General features: G+C 41.0%; 1 protein-coding gene across 1 annotated transcript in view; it reads left to right on the forward strand.

Annotated features, from left to right (window-relative positions):
• The first annotated feature begins 281 nt into the window (after positions 1-281).
• Positions 282-20,892, forward strand: part of PCNX2 (pecanex 2) — a 343,407-nt gene continuing 322,796 nt past the window's right edge. Inside the window, exon 1 of the mRNA XM_012554495.2 lies at positions 282-434. Within this exon, the coding sequence (XP_012409949.1) occupies positions 282-434 (153 nt within the window). The remainder of the gene's footprint in view (positions 435-20,892) is intronic.

Raw genomic sequence — 20,892 nt, forward strand, 5'->3', positions numbered from 1 at the left:
GCCTCAGAGCACGATGGGAAAATCCTTCCTCTCTCGGACATGGAGCTCCCCTGCCCGGCGGCAGCAGCCGGCTCTGGCGCCGAGGCTCCACGGTCAGGGCAGAAGAGCAGCCCCAGCTTCCGACGCGGTGGGGAAGGAGGTAGAAGTGGTGGCGGCGACGGCGGCGGAGGCGGCGGCCCCGCCTGAGGGGCCTAGTCTTAAAGCTGAGGGCGCGCTGCGACCAGGACACAGGCGGGCAGGGTGCCGCTGCGGCGCGTCCCGGCCCCCGGGTCGCAGCAGGCATGGTATCCCAGGCGCTGCAGCTGCTCCGGCAGGGCGTATGGGCCGCGCTCACCGGGGGCTGGTACCACGACCCCGAGCAGAGCAAGTTCACTAACAGCTTCCACCTCTACCTGTGGCTGTTCCTGCTGCTTCTGCCCCTGGCCCTGCACCTGGTGAGTGAGAGGTTAGAGCTGGGGATATGTGGGGGTGGAGGGAAGAAGGAGAAAGGAACTAAAGTGTTGACAGTGATTCTTAAGAGGTGGGAGGAGGGTCTCCAGGAATTTGGAGCAGAGAAGTGCAAGGAAAGGGGACATAAGGGATTCACTGGAAGGAAGTAGAATGGATTTTGGGGATGTGAGATTCATTAAGAATTGATGCAGAATGTTAGGATGAGTGAGAGCCTTTAACTCTGCTTGTCATTGGGAAATGTTGAACCTATTTTGTAGATGGACAACCTTAGGCCTCTTGGGTGGTTAGGTTGGGATAATATTTGGTATAAGATGTTTAGCAGCCAAGAGGCAAAATGAGATGTAAAAAGTGAACCTATTTCAGTTGGTGATCTTTTTTTCCCTCTCCCTCCTTCCTGTTTTTCTTGGAGAAGGCAGACTTAGTTATCAAATGGTCAACTTGCAATTTCTATACCACTATATAATGAAATACGTAGAAACATATAATACTGGATAAATCTAAAGCACTTTATCCTTTTAATACACTGTATGCTAGACAAAGTATTACAGCACCTTGCTGGGATCTGGCAGTAGATTGGTAAGTGATTTATGGTAAGTGAATAGCTGCATAACTGACATTCTTAGGGAATTTAAACATACCTAATTGAAACAATTGTTAACCTTATTTGAAAAGCTTTACAGCTTTTATAAGGTGTCTGTGTGTTATTAAACTTTATGTGCTAGGAATCTAATTTTGATATATCTCTTGAGGAACTTTATTTCTAAAACATAATTTGGCCATGTTCTACACAGCAAATTTTCTTCAATGAGTTTGCATGGCTGGCAGATTTCTGAGACTCTCCATGATTTGGCTCCGATTTACTCTCTTTCGAGCAGTTTATCCAGAGGGTAAGAGTAAGAACTCTGGTTCTGAAGTCAGGCTGCCTGGGTCAAGTTTCGAGTCCACTTCTTCTTTGACCTTGGAGAAGTTACTCACCTTATCTGATTTTTAATTTTCTTATCTGTAAAAATGAGAAAAATAATAGTACCAGATTTATGGGGCTGTTTTGGTTATTAGATGAGATTATACATGTAAAGCTATATTCCTGACTTTGCCTGAAGCACTGGACTCAGACCTGGGTTTTAATTTCTGTTCTGCTACTTATTAGCTGTTTGAACTATCTGAGCCTTAGTTTTTTCATGCTTAAAATGGGTGTGATAAGGATGACTTCACAGGAAAATTAAATGAAATTGTATATATCAATGTATTCATACAGAGATGGATCCGTGGGGCCCTTCAGTAAATGGAAGGCTCCTTCTTCTTCTATGGCTTTGTTGATCGTTTTTCCTTGATCTCTAAGTCCTGATATTTTTCCTTTGCCTAGAGGGGCAGTATAGCACAGTGACCAGGAACACAGGCCTGGGTTCAAATCCTGATTCTGCTGATTATTAGATGTGTGGGCTTGAGCAAACTTCAACAAACTTCAGCTTCCTGCTTTGTACAGCAGGGTAGTAATAGTACCTCCCTTATAGGCTGGATATGAGCATTAAATTTATTAATGTATTCAGGTACTTCTCAGTACCTGGCAAATGATGAAGCTCAGTCCAAGCTAGCCTTTTTTCCCTTCCCCATCTTCCCCGCTTTCACTTGCCATTCTTCACAGCCCAGCTTCCCTGATCCCTGCAGCTAGAATAATTTCTCTTCTCTGTTGCTCTTCTACCATTTCTGTAATTACTGTTAATATTAGAGCACTTTTTGAATTCTGCCTTGAATTGAGTTTTTGGAGCATGTGTTTTACCTCTCCCCCAGATCATGAGCTGTTTGAGGGCGTGGATTTTATATATTCATCCTGGTTTTCCATGTCACACCCAGCAGAGTTCCCTGCATTTGGTCAACACTGATGTCATGTAGAATGATCTGGTGGAAAATAAAATCAACCCACATCTCTTTCTCTTCCAACCAGCATTTATTGTCTACCTCACCTACATATTTTCCATAAGAATATCCTGATTATGAAAGCAATATGTATTCTATCCATAATCCCACTCCTCAACAACTACCACGTTAGCATTTAAAGTATGTTCCTATAGATTTTTTTTTTATGCGTATGGGCTAAGTTTAACAAAACTACACCTAAGATTTGATGTATACGTAAGATCGGAACCCTTAACTTCAACTAATTATGCTTTATTGAGTAGGATTTTGTCCTTAGTTAAGTTTCTCATTTATGATATTTATAATTAACTTTTGGCTAAATCTCAAAATTTCAGAAAGTCAAGAACTGGTAATTTTTACTTATATTGGACTTTTTAAAAATCAAAACAGTTATACTAACATTTTTGTATCTTTATGCCAGTGTGCTTTTAACTATTACAGAATAATTTTTGTGAGTACATTTATCATTGTATTGCTTTCTTTTTCTTTTATTATGCTTTAGGTGAAACTTTACAGAGTAACTTAATTTCTCATTAAAAAATTAATACACACACTGTTTTGTGACATTGGTTGCCAACCCCGTGGCGTGTCAACACTTTCCCCTTCTCCACCTCAGGTTCCCTATTTCCATTTGTCCAGCTTTTCTGTTCCATCCTGCCTTCTTGTCCTTGCCCCTGGGCTGGTGTGCCCATTTGGTCTCATATACATGGTTGAACTACGTGTGTTGTTGTTGTTTTTTTTTTTTAATAGGCCTGTCTAATCTTTGGCTGAAGGGTAAACTTCAGTACTGAGTTAAAAGGGTGCCTGGGGGTATATTAGTTTTTCTTTTTTTTTTTTTTAATTGTACTTCAGGTGAAGGCTTGCAGAACAAATAGTTTTTCATGAAACAGTAGTACACATATTGTTTTATGACATTGGTTAACAACCCCACAACATGTCTACCCTCTCCCTTCTCGACCTTTTTTTTTTTGGTGAAAATATACATAGCCAAAAATTTTCAAAAATTTCTATATGCACAGTTCAGTGACATCGACTACGCTCTTCCAATTATGCTGCTATTCTCACTTTAGATGAAGGCTTACAGAACAAAATAGTTTCTCGTTTAACAGTTAGTACACATGTTGCCCTATGACAATGGTTAACAACCTCACAACACATCAACACTATCCTTACTCAGTCTTGGGTTCCCTATCACCAGCTTCCCTGTCCCGTTCTGCCTTCTCTCCCTTGTCCCTGGACTGCTGTACTTCATTAGACCCATTTGGTTTTATGGGGCTGTGCACTCCCAGGCTGAACGGTGAACCTCAGAGATGACTTTACCACTGAGCTAAAAGGGTGTCTGGGGGCCATACTCTTGGGGTTTCTCCAGTCTCCTTTAGGCCAGTAAATCTGGTCTTTTTTTTGTGAGTTAGAATTTTGTTCTACATCCTTCTCCATCTCTGTCCAGAACCCTCTGTTGTGATCCTGGTCAGAGCAGTCAGTGGTGGTAGCCGGGCACCATCTAGCTGTACTGGACTCAGTCCGGTGGAGGCCTTGGTAGCTGTGGTCCATTAGTCCTTTGGACTAATCTTTTCCCTGTACCCTGTTCTCTTCATTCTCCCTTGCTCCCGAAGGGATGAGACCAGTGGAGTATCTTAGATGGCCGCTCACAGGCTTTTAAGACCCCAGACACTACTCACCAGGGTAGAATGTAGAACATTGTCTTTATAAACTGTGTTATGCCAATTAAGCTAGATGTTCCCAGAGACCATGGTTAGTTTTTTATATATAAAAAAGGGTAACCTTTCTTGCTCTGATCTTCTGGTCTCTGAAAGGTCCTTAGAAATAAAATAACCCTTCTCCACCCCCACCGAGGGTTCTGTTCTCCAGATATTGATGCTTAAATATATTCTTCTGCCCTTTGGTGCTACCTGTGATTGTTAGTGTATTTTTCAGTTTGTTCTACTTGTGAGACCTTGGTCCACAAAATGTACCTGGCTGCTCGCTGATAGCAGGGACTTACTCAGTGTTCTATTATTTAATGTGTCCTGACAGTTTCTGTTTTTTGCACAATTTCAGTTTAAACATGTTTAATCAAGACAGTTCCACTGCTGGGAGAAATTATCTTTTAATTTAATGGGAACCTTGAATACGTAAATAATAATTTCATTATTAACAATTGAGGCAAGCTTATTTCTAAGTCCTATAATTTACTTAGATGTGTGGTTAGTAATGTAAAAGGTAATTATTAGCATTTATAAACGATTTTTATATTTATGAGAAATGCTCAAGAATACACAATTAAAAACATTAAGCCAATTTGGATAATTTGGAGTTTTACTTTAATTTGTTATCAACCTAATTTTCTTTTGGTCAAACTGAAAGATGCACCTGTTTTCAGAGATATTTAAACTTTCATTTATTGTATGCGTTCTTGTCCTTATTCTTTAGGTGACCATTGTCTACCTAATGGTGATTCAGTGTAGAGCTTTCAAATAAGAATGCCATGGGGCTGTTTCTGGCCTTGTATAAATTCTGACAGCACCAGGCTTGCAGTCAAAAGATGTTGCTCCTGTTCTGCCATTTATCAATTGTGTCACCTTATGAAAATAACCTCCCTTCCCCAGGTCTCAGTTTTATCTTCTGTAAAATGGGGATAATGGGTTTCATTTTATAGGTTTAGCATCTAAGGTCCAGAGAAATTAGGTTTAGTGCCGAGTGTCATCTAGGTAGTAGGTAGCACGATTGAGAGTTCTAGCTGAGGTCCTGGCTCAGGACTTAGGGATTGGATTTCAGCCAACATCTGACCCTGACATCTGGAGACCTTTGTGCAGGATCCAGCCTGTACAACCTTATGTGACAGGCCTGGTCCACATCACTTGGTTTTTGGTATTATGTTGGTCAGGTTGGCATATCGCTGTTCCCAAAAGTTTACCTCTCATCCTGGTCAGTCCTATTTTTATATTCAAAAGTTTTCACAAGATAGGTATCCTATGCTATTGAATCCCATGGTCCATACTTTCCTTTTCTCTTTGGACTCCTGGACCTTGTTATCTCTTCCTTTCACCCCTGGGGCCATTTTTTTTCGTGGGATGATATTCTGATCATGTACTCTTTCCCCACAATTCAGTGAATGTCTGAGCTTCCTCCCTCCTGCCCTTCCCTGCCTGAAGCAGGGTGGGGTTAGGGCTGAAGGACCTGCAAGGAAGGAATATGTGAAAGATACTCTTCCCTGGCCCTGGGCCTCAAATAGTAGTGCAGATCCAGCCCTTCTAGATTTAGGCAGAATGCTGTACCTTGCAGTTGTCTTAGAATTTTGCTGCTCCAGATGGCTGTGTGCATTGTGCGTCTAACACTTTGACTAAGGGTGTCCCTCCTTTGTTGCTAGGTCACTTGTCTTCAAGCTTTTCAAATTAGTACCTCTTTTCCTGAGTGATGATTGCCACTCTGGTGCAAATTCGTCTCCCTTATCCTCACCAGTGCCATTTAGACGCATGGACGTCTGCAGGCAGGATTTGTGTTCCCAGGCTGCGTTTCGGTGTCTGTGGCAAAAGAACCAAACCCTGCCTGTCCTGTGATGTTCAGCCTTTGAAGGGAAATCCAAAAATGGCTTGAACGCTTTTTTTTTTTCCTATTCTTGTATTGCAAGTTCATGACTAATTTTCTGGTGGTTAAGTTTGTGTATCCTACAACACCTCACTCCTTTTGGGAGTTTTCCAGATTTCTTCGAATTAGTGACTAGTTATATATCAGATGGTGCTGACCTCAGATATAACATATTTTTCTAAGTGTAACACCTAATGCTTTATTACCCTATTATTTTTACTGTGATTGAAGAACCCAGTTCATTTGGTGCTATTTCTTTTGTGTGGAAGATAATATTTAAAACCAAAAAAACCAAACCTGTTGCCCTCAAATTGATTCTGACTCATGGAGAACCCATGTGTTACAGAGTAGAACTGCCCCACAGGGTTTTCATGCTGTAATCTTTATGGAAGCAGGCTGCCATGCTTTTTTTCTATAGTGCTGCTGGATGGGTCGGAACCATCCACCTTTAGGTTTGTACTTGACTGCAAACCTTTTGTGCAACCTAGGGACCCAGATAATACGTATCAAGTGATTATTGTTTTCTAATTTTAATCATTTGGTCTCTCAGATGAGTAGTTTTAAATACTACTCAACCTTTAGCTGGGATCGACTCGATGGCAATGGGTTTGGTTTTTTTTTTGCTTTATTCAACCTTATTCCCATGTTATCACTCTAATTCTCTTTCCACATCCTATGGAGGAAAAAACCACTGAGCTCTTAATGGTATTTTGATTTTTCCTTTTTTTTTTTTTAACATGGATTTTTCCCTTTAAAATTTGTAATTATAATCATTATTATTGGGATTAAAAAAAACAAAACAAAAACAAACCCACTGCTGTCAAGTCGATTCCAACTTGTAGCAACCCAATAGGATGGAGTAGATCTTCCCCAGAGGATTTCTAAGGCTGTAATCTTTACAGAAGCAATCTGCCACATCTTTCTCCTGTGGAGGCACTGGTGGTTTTGAACCTCCTACCTTTCATTTAGCAGCGGAGAGTTTTAACTACTGAGCTACCAGGGTCCCATTATTGGGGTACCAAAAAAAAAAAACACCAAACCTCTTGCCATTGAGTTGATTCTGACTCATAGCAACACTATAGGACAGAGTAGAACTGCCCTATAGAGTCTCCAAGGAGTGCCTGGTGGATTCGAACTGCCAACCTTTTGGTTAGCAGCTGTAGCTCTTAACCACTGTGCCACCAGGGTTTCCATAATTGGGATAGATAATAATAATAGTCAGAATTTTTTGAGCGTTTATGAGCCAGGCACTGTTTTTAAGTGCTCTGCATGAGCTTCATCCTCACTTCATCCTCAGAACAGCTGGTATGTTAGGCACTGTAATCATTCCCATTTTGCAGATGGTGAAACTAGCACAGAGAAGTTAGTTAACATGCTTAAGGATACACGGCTAGTAATGGCCTAACCAGAATTAGAAACAGGCAGTTTGGCTCTAGAGCTGGAGTTCTTACCCACTCAGACACACCACCTCTAATACAGGTGATTTCATAGTATGTACATGTATGTCTTGCTCATTGGCCTGAAGAGATACAAAACCTGAAATATACAAAAGGACATACAGGGAAAAGCTAATTTCCCTCCCACACTTGTCTCTAGTACCCTATTTAAGAGACAACCACATAAATAGTCTCCTGCTTGTTCTCCCAGTGATGTTTTGTACACATGTAAGTGGAATTTCGAATGTGAGGGGTCATGGGTTTATTAATAAAGCAACCATATTTGTCTTCCACTGTCCCTTTACATTTGCTCCGTGGAGGAGTTTGTTTTCTCTATTCCTGGATAAAAACATGGGCAAGCCCATGACTTCTGGTCACAGGTGATATGAGTGCTGTGGTTACTTGAAGAGTTTAAATATCCAGTTCTCTAATAATCAAAGCATTTTTCAGTCATTTCTGCAGGCAGGAAGGGGTATGAGGTGGCATGGTCTGCTTTTTCTCTTTCTTTCTCCTCCTCCCTCACATGCTGGCTGCTGTCCCCACCCTTTAGGCATGGGAGAGAGTAGAAAGGAGGTGGTGAAGGGAGCAGAGCCATTCTTGGGTGACAGGCACGGTTGTAAGCTGGCTTTGCACTCTCTGAGCAGGTAGACGTTTACAGCTGACTCTCCTGGTGAGGTGTGAGCCGTTCTCCTTGCCCGCACTCTCTCACCTGCCATTTCCTTGAGAAGGATGCTGCATCACTATTCCACTAGTTGATGACTCCTTCCACAGTTTCCCAGAATATGGCAGTCCTCCTCCAGCTTCCTTCTGCTGTCCTTCCCTCTCCTCCGGCAGCCTTTTCAGGCACTGTCTGAAGCAAACTGGGGCAGACTGTCCCACGCAGTCCACGTGAACACTCACATACCCATTTTCCTAACAAACTCTGGGAGGGCAGGCCAAGCCCAATATAGCAACTTCTCCTTCGTGCCCCCATCAGGGCAGCTAGCCAGCCAGTCTCTCCTCTTTTAGCTTTTCTAGGAAGGAGTCAGACACCAGTTTACTGTGCCTCCCCACTCTGCCAAATTATAGGGGACTTATATAAACTCTTTGTGTGGTCCCATTGGAGCCTCTCTTGCTTGATTGAGGCTTTGTGGGAGGGATAGCTCAGGATTTGCTGCATACCAACAATCCTCTCCAAAATTCTTCACAAAGTCTGTCATTTCAGATTCTATTACATCGTCATTTTGGGTGAGGGATTTTAGAGTCATCTAACTTCTTCTCATAACCTATTTAGAAATTTCTGCATGTGATTTGTCCCAGAAGTTGCATTGGAACCTAATAGCTCTCCTACCTTGGCTCCTTGGCCAACTCTTTCGATTTAACATCTTGTTATATACATATGAAGGGCCCTGGTGGCACAGTGGTTAAAGCACTCGGCTGCCAACCAAAGTTTTGGCAGTTTGAACCCAGTAGATGTGGCAGCCTGCTTCTGTAAAGATTACAGCCTTGGAAACCCGATGGGGCGGTTCTCCTGTGTCCCACAGGGTCTCTATGACTCAGAATAGACTGGATGGCAGTGAGTTTTATATACATATGCAAGCAATTATGGGTACATATCTTTGTTTTTTCTCTTAACAGAACATCTTAGAGATCATTACGTAAAAAGCTATCTCATTCTTTTTATTGTCTACATATTATTCCATTGTGTGAGTAAAAGATAATTTATTTCACCGGTTCCTTATTAAAGGGTACTTAGGTTTTTCAGGTGACTTTTTAAACTAAGCTAAATATTTGGCTATTTGAATTAATTTTCAGTATTTGAATACATATGCATCAGTCAGGATGTACTAGTTTGTGCTGGAGTAACAAACAACCTGAAATCTCTTTGGTACTGCCAAGTTTGTTTTTTGTATTCATACTACATGTCTAATATGGTCAGTAAAGGCTGAGTGGCATGGCTATCAGTGATATGGCTAAGTTATCAGGAGGGATCAGTCCCTGGAAAAGGACATTATTCTTGGTGAAGTAGAGGGTCAGCAAAAAAGAGGAAGACCCTCAATGACATGGATTGACACAGTGGCCGTAACAATGGGCTCAAGCATAACAACGATTGTGAGGATGGCAAAGGACCAGGCAGTGTTTCGTTCTGTTGTGCATAGGGTCGCTATGAGTTGGAATCGACTCGACGATGGCAGGTTATGGGGGGGGATCCTCTGCTCCCTATCAACCACACTCCATGACTGTGGCTGATAGGAAGCCACTGTCTGGATTGCTGCCAGTCACTGTGGCAAGGAAAAGAGGGGGGACCATGTACTATCTCTTAAAGCTCCTTCTGGAAATGGTAAATACCTCTTTCATTCAGATTTCTTTGGCCAAAGCAAGTCGTAATGTCACACCTAACTCTAAATGGAGAGGAAAGTGCAATCCTAACGTGCCCAGTACAAGATCTAGAAATATTTGTCGGGTATCACTTATGTCTAGGACAACAGACTAAGCGCCAGGTGTTCTTCAGAATATTGAGGGAAATGACAGAGAACAAGATAGATGGGTATCTCCCCTCATGAAATTAGAGGATAAAGATCAACAGACATTAATAACACAATGATAATTGTTTTTATAGGGGAGTATGAGATGCTATGTTAAAGGCGGGAGACTCAATCCAGGTTTTGGTATTTAGGGAAGGTATCCCAGAGGAAATAACTTCTAATCTGAGACCTGAAGAATGAGTAGGAGTTAGCCAAGCAAAGATGGGTAGAAGGAATAACATCTCAAGCAAGGTGTCTTAGTTACCTAGTGCTGCTATAACAGAAGTACCACAAGTGGATGGCTTTAACAAACATATATTTTCTCACAGTTTAGGAGGCTACAAGTCCAAATTCAGGGCACAGACTCTAGGAGAAGTCTTTCTTTCTCTGTTGGCTCTGGGGGAACGTCCTTGTCTCTTTTCAGCTTCTGTTCTTGGGTTCCTTGGCAATCATGTGGCATGTATCTTCCCCTCAATTTGTACTTGCTTGCTTAATCTGTTCTTTTATATCTCAAAAGAGATTGACTTAAGACACACCCTACACTAATACCTCCTCATAAACATAGTAAAGAAAACCCATTCCCAAATGGGATTATACCACAAGTATGTTGTTGTTATGTCCTTTCAAGTTGATTCCAACTCATGTCAACCATACACGACAGAGCAGAACTACCACATAGGGTTTCCTAGGCTGTATGCAATTGCCAGGGTTGCCTCAGTTTAACATTTCTTCAAGTTCTGTGTCTTATTGGTTATTACACCTCTTGCTCCTCTGCTGACCACTTTTCCAGACCATGTTTGGCTGAGGTGGGGCTGGAGGGTAACTGACTGTGACTGGAAATTGGCATCCAAGTGAGGGGTGAATGAAGCAAGGCATGGGCTGAACTAAGATAGGACAATTAATTGTCGGTCTCATTTTTAGTTATTGAGAGGAAAGCCACTGGATTTCAGAGTATTCCCCGGTTATCTCTTGTAGATATGATTGTTGTTGTAGTTAGTTGCTGTCAAGTCAGCTCCGACTTATGACGACAACATGTACAACAGAACCTGCCATCCTCATGATCCTTGAGTCCATTGTTGTGGCTACTGTGTATTTGAGTGCCTTCCAACCTAGGGAGCTCATCTTCTAGCACTATACCGAACAGTATTCTATTGTGATCCATAAGGTTTTCATTGGCTGATTTTTGGAAGTAGATCACCAGACCTTTCTTCTTAGTCTGCCTTGGTCTGGAAGCAACATGGGTGACCCTGCTCATATTTGAAATACCAGTGGGATAGCTGACAGCATCATAGCAACATGCAGGACACCACAGTATGACAAACTGACAGATGGGTGGTGGGTAGATAGGATTAGATTTGCTCTTATCAGTGCCTGTTTTCATGGAGGGCATAGCCCTCTATTTCTACCACCATTAAAGAAGCAGTGTCATCTGTGACTTTTACAGTTTGCTCTCTACCTTTCCTTTCATTCCTTCATCTCACGGAGCCCCACTGTGTGCCAGGCAGAGATCATAGTGAGAGATCAGTCAAAGCCCTGCCACCATGAAGCTCACAGTCTGGTGGAGAAGAGAGACAATTAGGAGGAAGACAAAGGAAAAGTTTTACAGAGTGTGACGAGTGCTGGAGTAGAACAAGGGAGGGGCTCCTTTAGATAGGGTGTCAGGGTGACCATTGAGCTGAAATCTGTAAGGTGAGACGGGAAAGCCAGGCACAGAACTTGGGAAAGAGCTTCCCAGGCAAAGGGAAGAGCAGGGCAAAGCTTCAAGGTGGGAAGGCCTGGTGGGTTCTAGGAACTGCTGGAAGGGCCTGTTTGGCAAGAGTGTAGTGGGAGACAGGGAAAGCCGTGGGGTAAGTTTGGGGCAGTGGCAGGGCTGAGGCACACAGGCCTTGTAGGCCTTGAGAACGAGTTTCGATTTCATTCTTAGAACACTGAGGCACCACTAAAGGGATTTTAGCAAAGTTGAAGCGTGATATGATTTGCTCTTTTATCCCCCCATTTTTATTTTGAAAAATTTCTAACCTACCAAAAAAATTGCAAAAATATTACAATGAATACTGTATACCCTTCACCTAGATTCACCAATTCCTAACATTTTGCCACATTTGTTTTATCTCTTTCTGTATATTTATACATTTTCAAAATTTTGATGTGCCATTTGAAAATAAGTTGCAGACATCAAGACATTTCCCCTCTAAAAACCTGAGCAAGTATATGATACCTATGTCCCATATAAGTATCATACTCAAAAAATTTTATCACTGGTATAATATCTAATATGTAGTCCCCATCCAAATTTCCCTATTTGTCCCTATAACATCCTTTATAGATGGGTGTTTTTGCTTGCTTGCTTGTTTGTATTCTAGATCCAGGATTTAATCAAGGATCATGTGTTGCTTTTATCATGTCTCTTGATTGCCCTTTACTCTAGAACAAGTTCTCCAGGCCTTTTTTTGTTTTCTTTCATGGCATTGAAAATTGTTTTACAGAATATCCTATAATTTGGATTTGCATGATTGTTTCCTTGAGATTAGATACATAATTGTGAATTTTTTTTTCATGAATAGTACATAAGTGATGTTGTAACCTCCAGGTGCGTTACATCAGGGGGCATGTGATGTCACTCTCCTCAATACTGGCAATATTAAGTTTGGTCATTGGTTAAATTAAAGCCTGACAGAATTTTCTGCTGTAAATGTACTTATTTAATAAGTAATCTGCGGGGTAAAACTTTGAGACTGTAATTATTGCATTCACAAAAAACTTTCACCCAATGGTTGCAGCCTAAATTGACCATTCTTGCCTAAAATGATTATTACCGTGGTGATTGCAAAATGGTAATTTTCTATTCCTAATTTTCTTTTTGTCTTTACGAATTGGTATTCTTCTGTAAAGAAGACCTCTCTTTTTTCTCTCCCCTGTAATTTTGGTGTATTTTTTAGTATGGGCTCATGTATTCTTTTTTTTTTTTTATTCAAGAAGGTATAATTCACTCCCATCATCATTCTTTTTGATGTTCATATTATCCCAAACTTGCCCCGCCCCACGCCCAAGAGGTTTCTGAGTCCTTGGCTGTGTCCTCATCAGTTTTTGGGCATTTTCTTCCTTTCTGGAATAACAAGATATTCTAGGTTTACCTAGTATTCTCTATGCCCCAACCCTGGAAGAATCAGCTATTTTTCCAAGGACCCCTGATCCTTTTAGTGGAGAATGATGTTTGGAAACCAAGATTTAGGAGAGCAGTAGTTATGCTTATTTTTAGTGGGTTGTCTTTGCCTCTAGGCTCTTTCAGTAGACAGAGCTGGGAGATTGATCAATCTATTGATTCATCTATGTAAACTGTATCTATCTATATCTATCCATATGTCTGTCTGTCTGTCTATCATCTATCTATGTATTGAAGTTTATTCTGAAACCTTTGATTCTAATTCAACACCAAAGGACCCTTCCTCTCTTTCATCTATTCTACATTTGTGAGAACCCTGGTTCCCAACAATATTATTTGCTCAATCTTAAAATATACACAGGAATTACTATTCCCATATCACTACCAAAAACAAGTCTTTAAGTAAAATTTGGGATTGCTTTGAGGTTATTAATTTTTTTTAGACTACATCCCACCAGCAATGTATAGTCCAAGTACTGTGTTCTAAAGTAACTTGAATTAATTTTGGGGGGGTTCTTCTTTGTAGTCATGCTATCAATTTGATATACAGCTAAGTTCATTTATGGGTATATAATTTTATTTTTACTTCTCATACTTGTCAATTTAATTATTTTTGTAAATATAAAATATTAACATGGTTCAGACAACCAACTAAAAAGATATGCTGTACTACTTTATCCAAAAATTCCTCTGACTGCTGGATGGAAAGTAGGTTAGAGGAAGAGCAAGAATATAAGCGGAGTTTCAGAGGCTATTTCAGTAGTCCAGTGAAGAGAGGGTTGTGACAGTAAAGATGGAGAAATGTAGGTATGTTTGTGATATATTTGGCAGGATTTGGTAATAACTTCATTTTGTGGTTATGGAGGAGTGAGGATGAGGGAAGAATCAATGATCATGTCCAACATTCTGATTTGAACAGCAAGTGCATAGGGTGCCTTTGACTGAGATGGGGAAAAGTAGGAGGCAACACTTAGTGGAAAGGATGGGACATCAAACACCTGATTTTGGACATGTTAGTTTGGAATGACTTTTGGATATCAAAGTGGAGATGCTGAGTAGATGGATAGATATAGGTTTTGGGAGCTTACGGGGCAATCTACACTGGAGATTTGAATTTGAAAATCAGCAGGGACTGAGTGAGGTCTCCTGAGTAGAATGCTTAGAAACAGGGGGAAGAGAGCTAAGAGTGAGGCCCGAGGGCCTCTAACATTCAGACATAGGGCAAAGAGAAGGTGTCGGTGGGGTGAAGGGAAAACCAGAGAGCATGGTGTCTTAGAAACAAAAAGAAGAGACCACTTCAGAAAGCGAGCATCTGTGTTGAATGCTGCTGAGAAAAGAGAAAATTGGATTAAATTTTTGTCTTTAGAGATATTGACAAGACCAGTTTCAGTGGGGGTGTTGGAGAGAAGCCAGATTGATGTGGGTTTAAAAGGCAATGGGAGGTGAAGAAGTGGAGACAGAGGTAAAAACAGTTCTTTCATGCAGAGAAAAGGCACAATATCTGGAGAGAGATTTGGAGTCCAGGGAGGCTCATCCCTCACCACAAAGTTAGAGGGTCCTTGAGGGCGAAGGCTGCTATTTGAATTCCCCTTGGTCCCTGGTGTGGTGTCTTATACAGAGTGGATTATCAAATTTTTTCTTTCCATTAATAGGATTTAACTCCGTAAAGGAGGATACAGTTTTGGTTGTGCATATAAGAGTCTGTGGTCAAGCCCGTTTCAGTAAACTGACCATAATTTTGTGGCCAGGATCCAGACAATTAAAAATGGAGCTTGATCCCTAGATGCTGCTCCTTGTATTGGCCTGCCTGACTTAAAGTTCAAATTGCTATTGTTTCCAAGATAACTTTTGTTTTATTATTTTATGTACCAATTATGTATTTTTTATGATACTGTATATATAATTGTAAACTTTTTCATGCTCATGGCAAACGTGGACTTTAAAAAATCATAGACATGAACAAACAAAAATTATTTTTACCTCCTTTATTTATAATGACTGATCTTGAACTAGGAAATATAGAAGTGTTGAATTGTGAGGGACCTTAAGAATTTTCTAGTCTTAACTTTTATTCTCTGACATAAATATTTATATTGGATTATGTTATGTTTCAGCTACTTCCCTCAATCTTTTATCATATCAAAAGATAATCCAGAAAACTAATACTTATTTCCACTGGTCTTCCTTATCTTTTAATAACTTATTCCTGCTTTCAAGATTTTAACTAGATACTTAGTAATCAAGAAAGAAGAAAAAAACCTGAAAATAAGAAATATCCCAGACCCATTGCCATATAGCCAATTCTGACTCAAAACAACCCTAAAGGACAGAGTAGAACTGCCCCATAGGGTTTACAAGGAGTAGTTAGTGGATTCAAACTGCTGACCTTTTGGTTAGCAGCCTGGGCTTTTGACCACTGCACCACTGGGGCTCTAAAGAAGTATCCCAGAGCACTCCTGAATCAAATATTTCACTCAGAAAACAATTGTCTAGCTTATGTCATAATTATTTTTTCTTATTATATAGCAATATCTCTGCTACACAGGCAATAAAAAATTTGCTCTGCTGCTCTTTGCTTCATCTAAGACACCATATCTGAAATTATTGTTGTTGTGCAATGGGTGGCTTTTATATGGCCTTTCTAGCCGTGGTCTTGTAACTCCCACAAGATGATTGGGTGGGACTATGTAAATAAGATGCTTGTGGCCTACCAAGGGGATTGGACAGCTTGCTAATAATACGAACAAGGTGCATGGCACCCTTGTGGGGTGGGGCCATGCAAATAAGATGTATGAAACCCTAACAAGGGGATTGGTTAGTTTTGTCATCTCCTTGGGCTTAAAATGAGCCATCCCAGAGGCAGAAAGGGGAAACTTCGCTATCACCAAGAAGAAGAGACAGGAGCAGAGCATATCCTTTGGACCCAGAGCCCCTGTGCTGAGAACCTCCTACACCCAGGAGATAGAGAGCTGTAACACTGGAGATGGTGCAAGACAGCAAGAAACAGCAGCAAGTGCAGCAGAGAACTGGCAGCAGCAGAACCAGGAGACCAGCGAGAGACGGCGTGGTGGGCTTCCCAGCCCATGGAGCAAGAAAACTGAGTGTCTTCAGGAAGGAGTTGCTGGTGGAGTGGTGTGCCTCTGGGCACTTGGCAGAGCTAGGATGGCTGACCCACAGAGCGAGAGAGCTGAGCATCTTCGGGCCAAGGCTTATAGTGGAGTGGGTGCCTCTGAGCACTTATCAGTGGAGCTAAAGAGCTTTCTAACACTTGCCTGAGCAGGGCAGAGGCCAGGCCAGCCCAAGAAGCCGAAGATGTCCAAGGGAACGAAGGGCTGAGGGCTGAGAGGCACAGGACCAGGGAGAGGCCTGCTTGTGGGCAGGGCCGAGAAACTGTCCTGACAGAAGAACTGTATCCTGAGTCGTTCCTGATCCTGAATTGTAAACTAGTACTTCCCTAATAAACCCCATAATCCTGAATATTGTCTGTGAGTTCTGTGTGGCCATTGCAAGGAATTATCGAACCAAGTAGAGGATTAGAGAGTGCTGTGGGAGGGACGGCTAGTGTAGGAATTGGTAAAAAGGTTGGAAAGAGGAGGTATGTCTGACCTCCACTTCATAGGAATCAGCCTTGAGGTATTGATGCTGATAATGATTCTTTCTCTCCCTCATGAAGTTAGAGGAGGTTAAATGCCCCCACCATGCCATTTTTACAATTATTCCATGATATTGATGGATGATGGGTAGATGATGATGACAATGATGATGATGATGATAATGAGTGACACTAACATTTGAGTGCCTATTATTTTGCAGGCAATGTATTAATCATTTTATATGTATTATCTGTTTAATACTTATAAAAACCCTCTACTGTTGAGTTGATTCCATCTCATAGCAACCCTATAGGACAGAGTAGAACTGCCCACAGGGTTTCCAGGGCTATAAATATTAACAGAAGCAGACTGCCACATTTTTCTTCCTTAGAACAGCTGGTGGAGTCTAACCACCAACCTTTTGGTTAGCAGCCTAGCATTTAACCACTGCACCACCAAGGCTCCTTGTTTAATCCTTATAACAATCCTTTATTCCGATCCTGTTAGGAACTGTTATTGCCATTTCTCAGAAAAAGCAGAGGTTTAAGAAGGCTAAATAACTTCCCAAGGTCACATATTTGCTAAATCGAGAACAATTTATAAATTATATGACATATATTGCTATCATAAATATCTATTTATTCACCAGTAGTTTTGAGCAACTATTTGCTGGATACCATGCTAGGTGTTGAGAGTGCGATGGAGAACAAGACAGACCTGGACCCTACCCTTATGAAACTTACTATCTTTACATGGCACTTATGAATAAATTTAAGAATCAATAAAAAAAACTATGTTGCTGTTGTTAGGTGCTGTTGAGTTGGTTCTGAGTCATAGTCATCCTATGTACAACAGAACTAAACACTACCTGGTCCTGCACCAACCTCACAATCATTGTTATGCTTGAGCCCATTGTTGCAGCCACTGGGTCAATTCATCTCGTTGAAGGTCTTCCTCTTTTTCGCTGACCCTCCACTTCACCAAGCACGATGTCCTTCTCTAGGCACTGATCCCTCCTGATGACATATCCAAAGTATGTGAGATGTAGTCCCGCCATGCTTGCTTCTAAGGAGCATTTTGGTTGTACTTCTTCCAAGACAGATTTGTTCATTCTGTTGGCAGTCCATGGTGTATTCGATATTCTTCACCAGCACCATAGTTCAAAAGCGTCAATTCTTCTTCCGTCTTCCTTATTAATTGTCCAGCTTTCATATGCATATGAGGCAGTTGAAAACACCATGGCTTGGGTCAGGCACACCTTAGTCTTCAAGGTGACATCTTTGCTTTTTAACACTTTAAAGAGGTCTTTTGCAGCAGATTTGCCCAATGCAATGCGTCTTTTTTATTTATTTATTTATTTATTGTGATTTAAGTGAAAGTTTACAGTTCAAGTCAGTTTCTCATACAAAAATTTATACACACATTACTATGTGACCCTAGCTGCTCTACTTATAATAAGAGCACACTCCTCCTTTCCAGCCCGGATTTCCCATGTCCATTCAATTAGCTCCTGTCCCTTTTTGCCTTCTCATCTCGCCTCCGGACAGGAGCTGTCCATTTAGTCTCATGTATCTACTTGGCAATGCATCTTTTGATTTCTTGACTGCTGCTTCCATGGGTGTTGATTGTGGATCCAAGTAGAATGAAATCCTTAACAATTTCAATCTTTTTCTCCATTTATCATGATGTTGCTTATTGGTCCAGTTGTGAGGATTTTTGTTTTCTTTACGCTGAAGTGTAATCCATTCTGAAGGCTGTGTTCGTTGATCTTCATCAGTAAGTATTTCAAGTCCTCTTCACTTTCAGCAAGCAAGCTTGTGTCATCTGCATAACGAAGGTTGTTAGTGAGTCTTCCTCCAATCCTGATGCCCCATTCTTCTTCATAGAGTCCTGCTTCTCAGATTATTTGCTCAGCACACAGATTGAATAGATATGGTGAAAAGGATACAACCCTGATACACACCTTTCCTAACTTGAAACCATGCAGTATCCCCTTGTTCTGTTTGGATGATTGCCTCTTGATCTATGTACAGGTTCCTCATGAGAACAATTAAGTGTTCTGGAATTCCCATTCTTCCCAATATTATCCATAATTTGTTATGATCCACACAGTTGAATGCCTTTGCATAGACAGTAAAACACAGGTAAACATCTTTCTGGTATTCTCTGCTTTCAGCCAGGGTCCACCTGACATCAGCAGTGATATCCTTGGTTCCATGTCCTTTTCTGAATCCAGCTTGAATTTCTGGTAGTTCCCTGTTGATATACTGCTGCAGCCACTTTTGAATGATCTTCAGCAAAATTTCACTTTTGTGTAATATTAATGATATTCTTTGATAACTTCTGCATTCTGTTGGATCACCTTTCTTGGGAATAGGCATAAATATGAATTTCTTCCAGTCGATTGGCCAGGTAGCTGTCTTCCAAATTTCTTGGCATAGATGAATGAGCACTTCCAGCATTGCATCAGTTTGTTGAAACATCTCAATTGATATTTCATCAATTCCTGGAGCCTGGTTTTTCGCCAATGCCTTCAGTGCGGCTTGGGCTCCTTCCTTCTGTACCACTGGTTCGTAATTATATGCTACCTCCTGAAATGGTTGAACGTCAACCAGTTCTTTTTGGTGTAGTGACTCTGTGTATTTCTTCTATCTTCTTTTGATGCTTCCTGCATCCTTGAATATTTTCCCTGTAGAATGCTTCATTATTGCAACTTGAGGCTTAAATTTTGTCTTTAGTTCTTTCAGCTTGAGAAATATCGAGCATGTTCTTCCCTTTTGGTTTTCTATCTCCAGGTCTTTGCACATGTCATTATAATATTTTACTCTGTCTTCTCGAGCCGCCCTTACAAGTCTTCTATTTAGCTCTTTTACTTCATCATTTCTTCCTTTCGCTTTGGCTACTTGATGTCAAGACCAAGTGTCTTCCAACATCCATTTTGGTCTTTTCTTTTTTTCCTGTCTTTTTAATGACCTTTTGCTTTCTTCATGGATGATGTCCTTGATGTCATTCCACAACTTGTCTGGTCTTCAGTCATTAGCGTTCAATGGGTCAAATCTATTCTTGAGATAGTCTCTAAATTCAGGTGGGATATACTCATAGTTGTACTTTGGCTTGTTCTAATTTTCTTCAGTTTCAGCTTGAACTTGCATATGAGCGATTGATGCTCTGTTCTATAGTCAGCCCCTGGCCTTATTCTGACTGATGATATTGAGCTTTTCCATCATCTCTTTCCACAGATGTAGTCGCTTTGATTCATGTGTATTCCATCTGGCAAGGTCCCCATGTATAGTCACTGTTTACGTTGTCGAAAGAAGATATTTGCAATGAAGAAGTCATTTGTCTTGCAAAATTCTATCATGCAATCTCCGGCATCGTTTCTATCACCAAGGCCGTATTTTCCAGCTACCGATCCTTCTTCTTTGTTTCCAGCTTTCAAATTCCATTCACCAGTAATTATCAGTGCATCCTGATTACATGTTCAATCAATTTTAGACTGCAGAAGTTAGTAAAAATCTTCAATTTCTGCATCTTTGGTCTTAGTGGTTGGTGCATAAATTTGAATAATAGATGTATTAACTGGTCTTCCTTGTAGGCGTATGGATATTATCTTATCACCAACAGCATTGTACTTCAGGATAGATATTGAAACGTTCTTTTTGATGATGAATGCAATTCCATTCTTCTTCAAGTTGTCATTCCCAGCATAGTAGACTATATGATTGTCCAATTCAAAATGGCCAATACTAGTCCATTTCAGCTCACTAATGCCTAGGATATTGATGTTTATGCATTCAATTTCATTTTTGATGATTTCCAATTTTCCTACATTAGTACTTCTACAGTCCACGTTCCATTATTAATGGATGTTTGTAGCTGTTTCTTCTCATTTTGAGTCGTGCCACATCAGCAAATGAAGGTCCTGAAAGCTTGACTCCATGCACGTCATTAAGGTCGACTCCAGTTTGAGGAGGCAGCTCTTCCCCAGTTGTCTTCTGAGCGGCTTCCAACCTGAGGGGCTTACCTTCCAGCACTATATCAGACTATGTTCCACTGCTATTCATGAGGTTTTCCTCAAAAGTAGACCGCTGGATCCTTCTTCCTAGTCTGTCTTAGTCTAGAAGCTCAGCTGAAACCTGCCTGCTGTGAGTGGCCCTGCTGGTATTTGAATACTGGTGGCATAGCTTCCAGCATCACAGCAACACTCCCACAGTACAACAAAATGACAGAGATGTGTGGGAGAAACA

Source organism: Trichechus manatus, unplaced genomic scaffold (assembly GCF_000243295.1).
Source record: "Trichechus manatus latirostris isolate Lorelei unplaced genomic scaffold, TriManLat1.0 scaffold00021, whole genome shotgun sequence".
Taxonomy (NCBI): domain Eukaryota; kingdom Metazoa; phylum Chordata; class Mammalia; order Sirenia; family Trichechidae; genus Trichechus; species Trichechus manatus.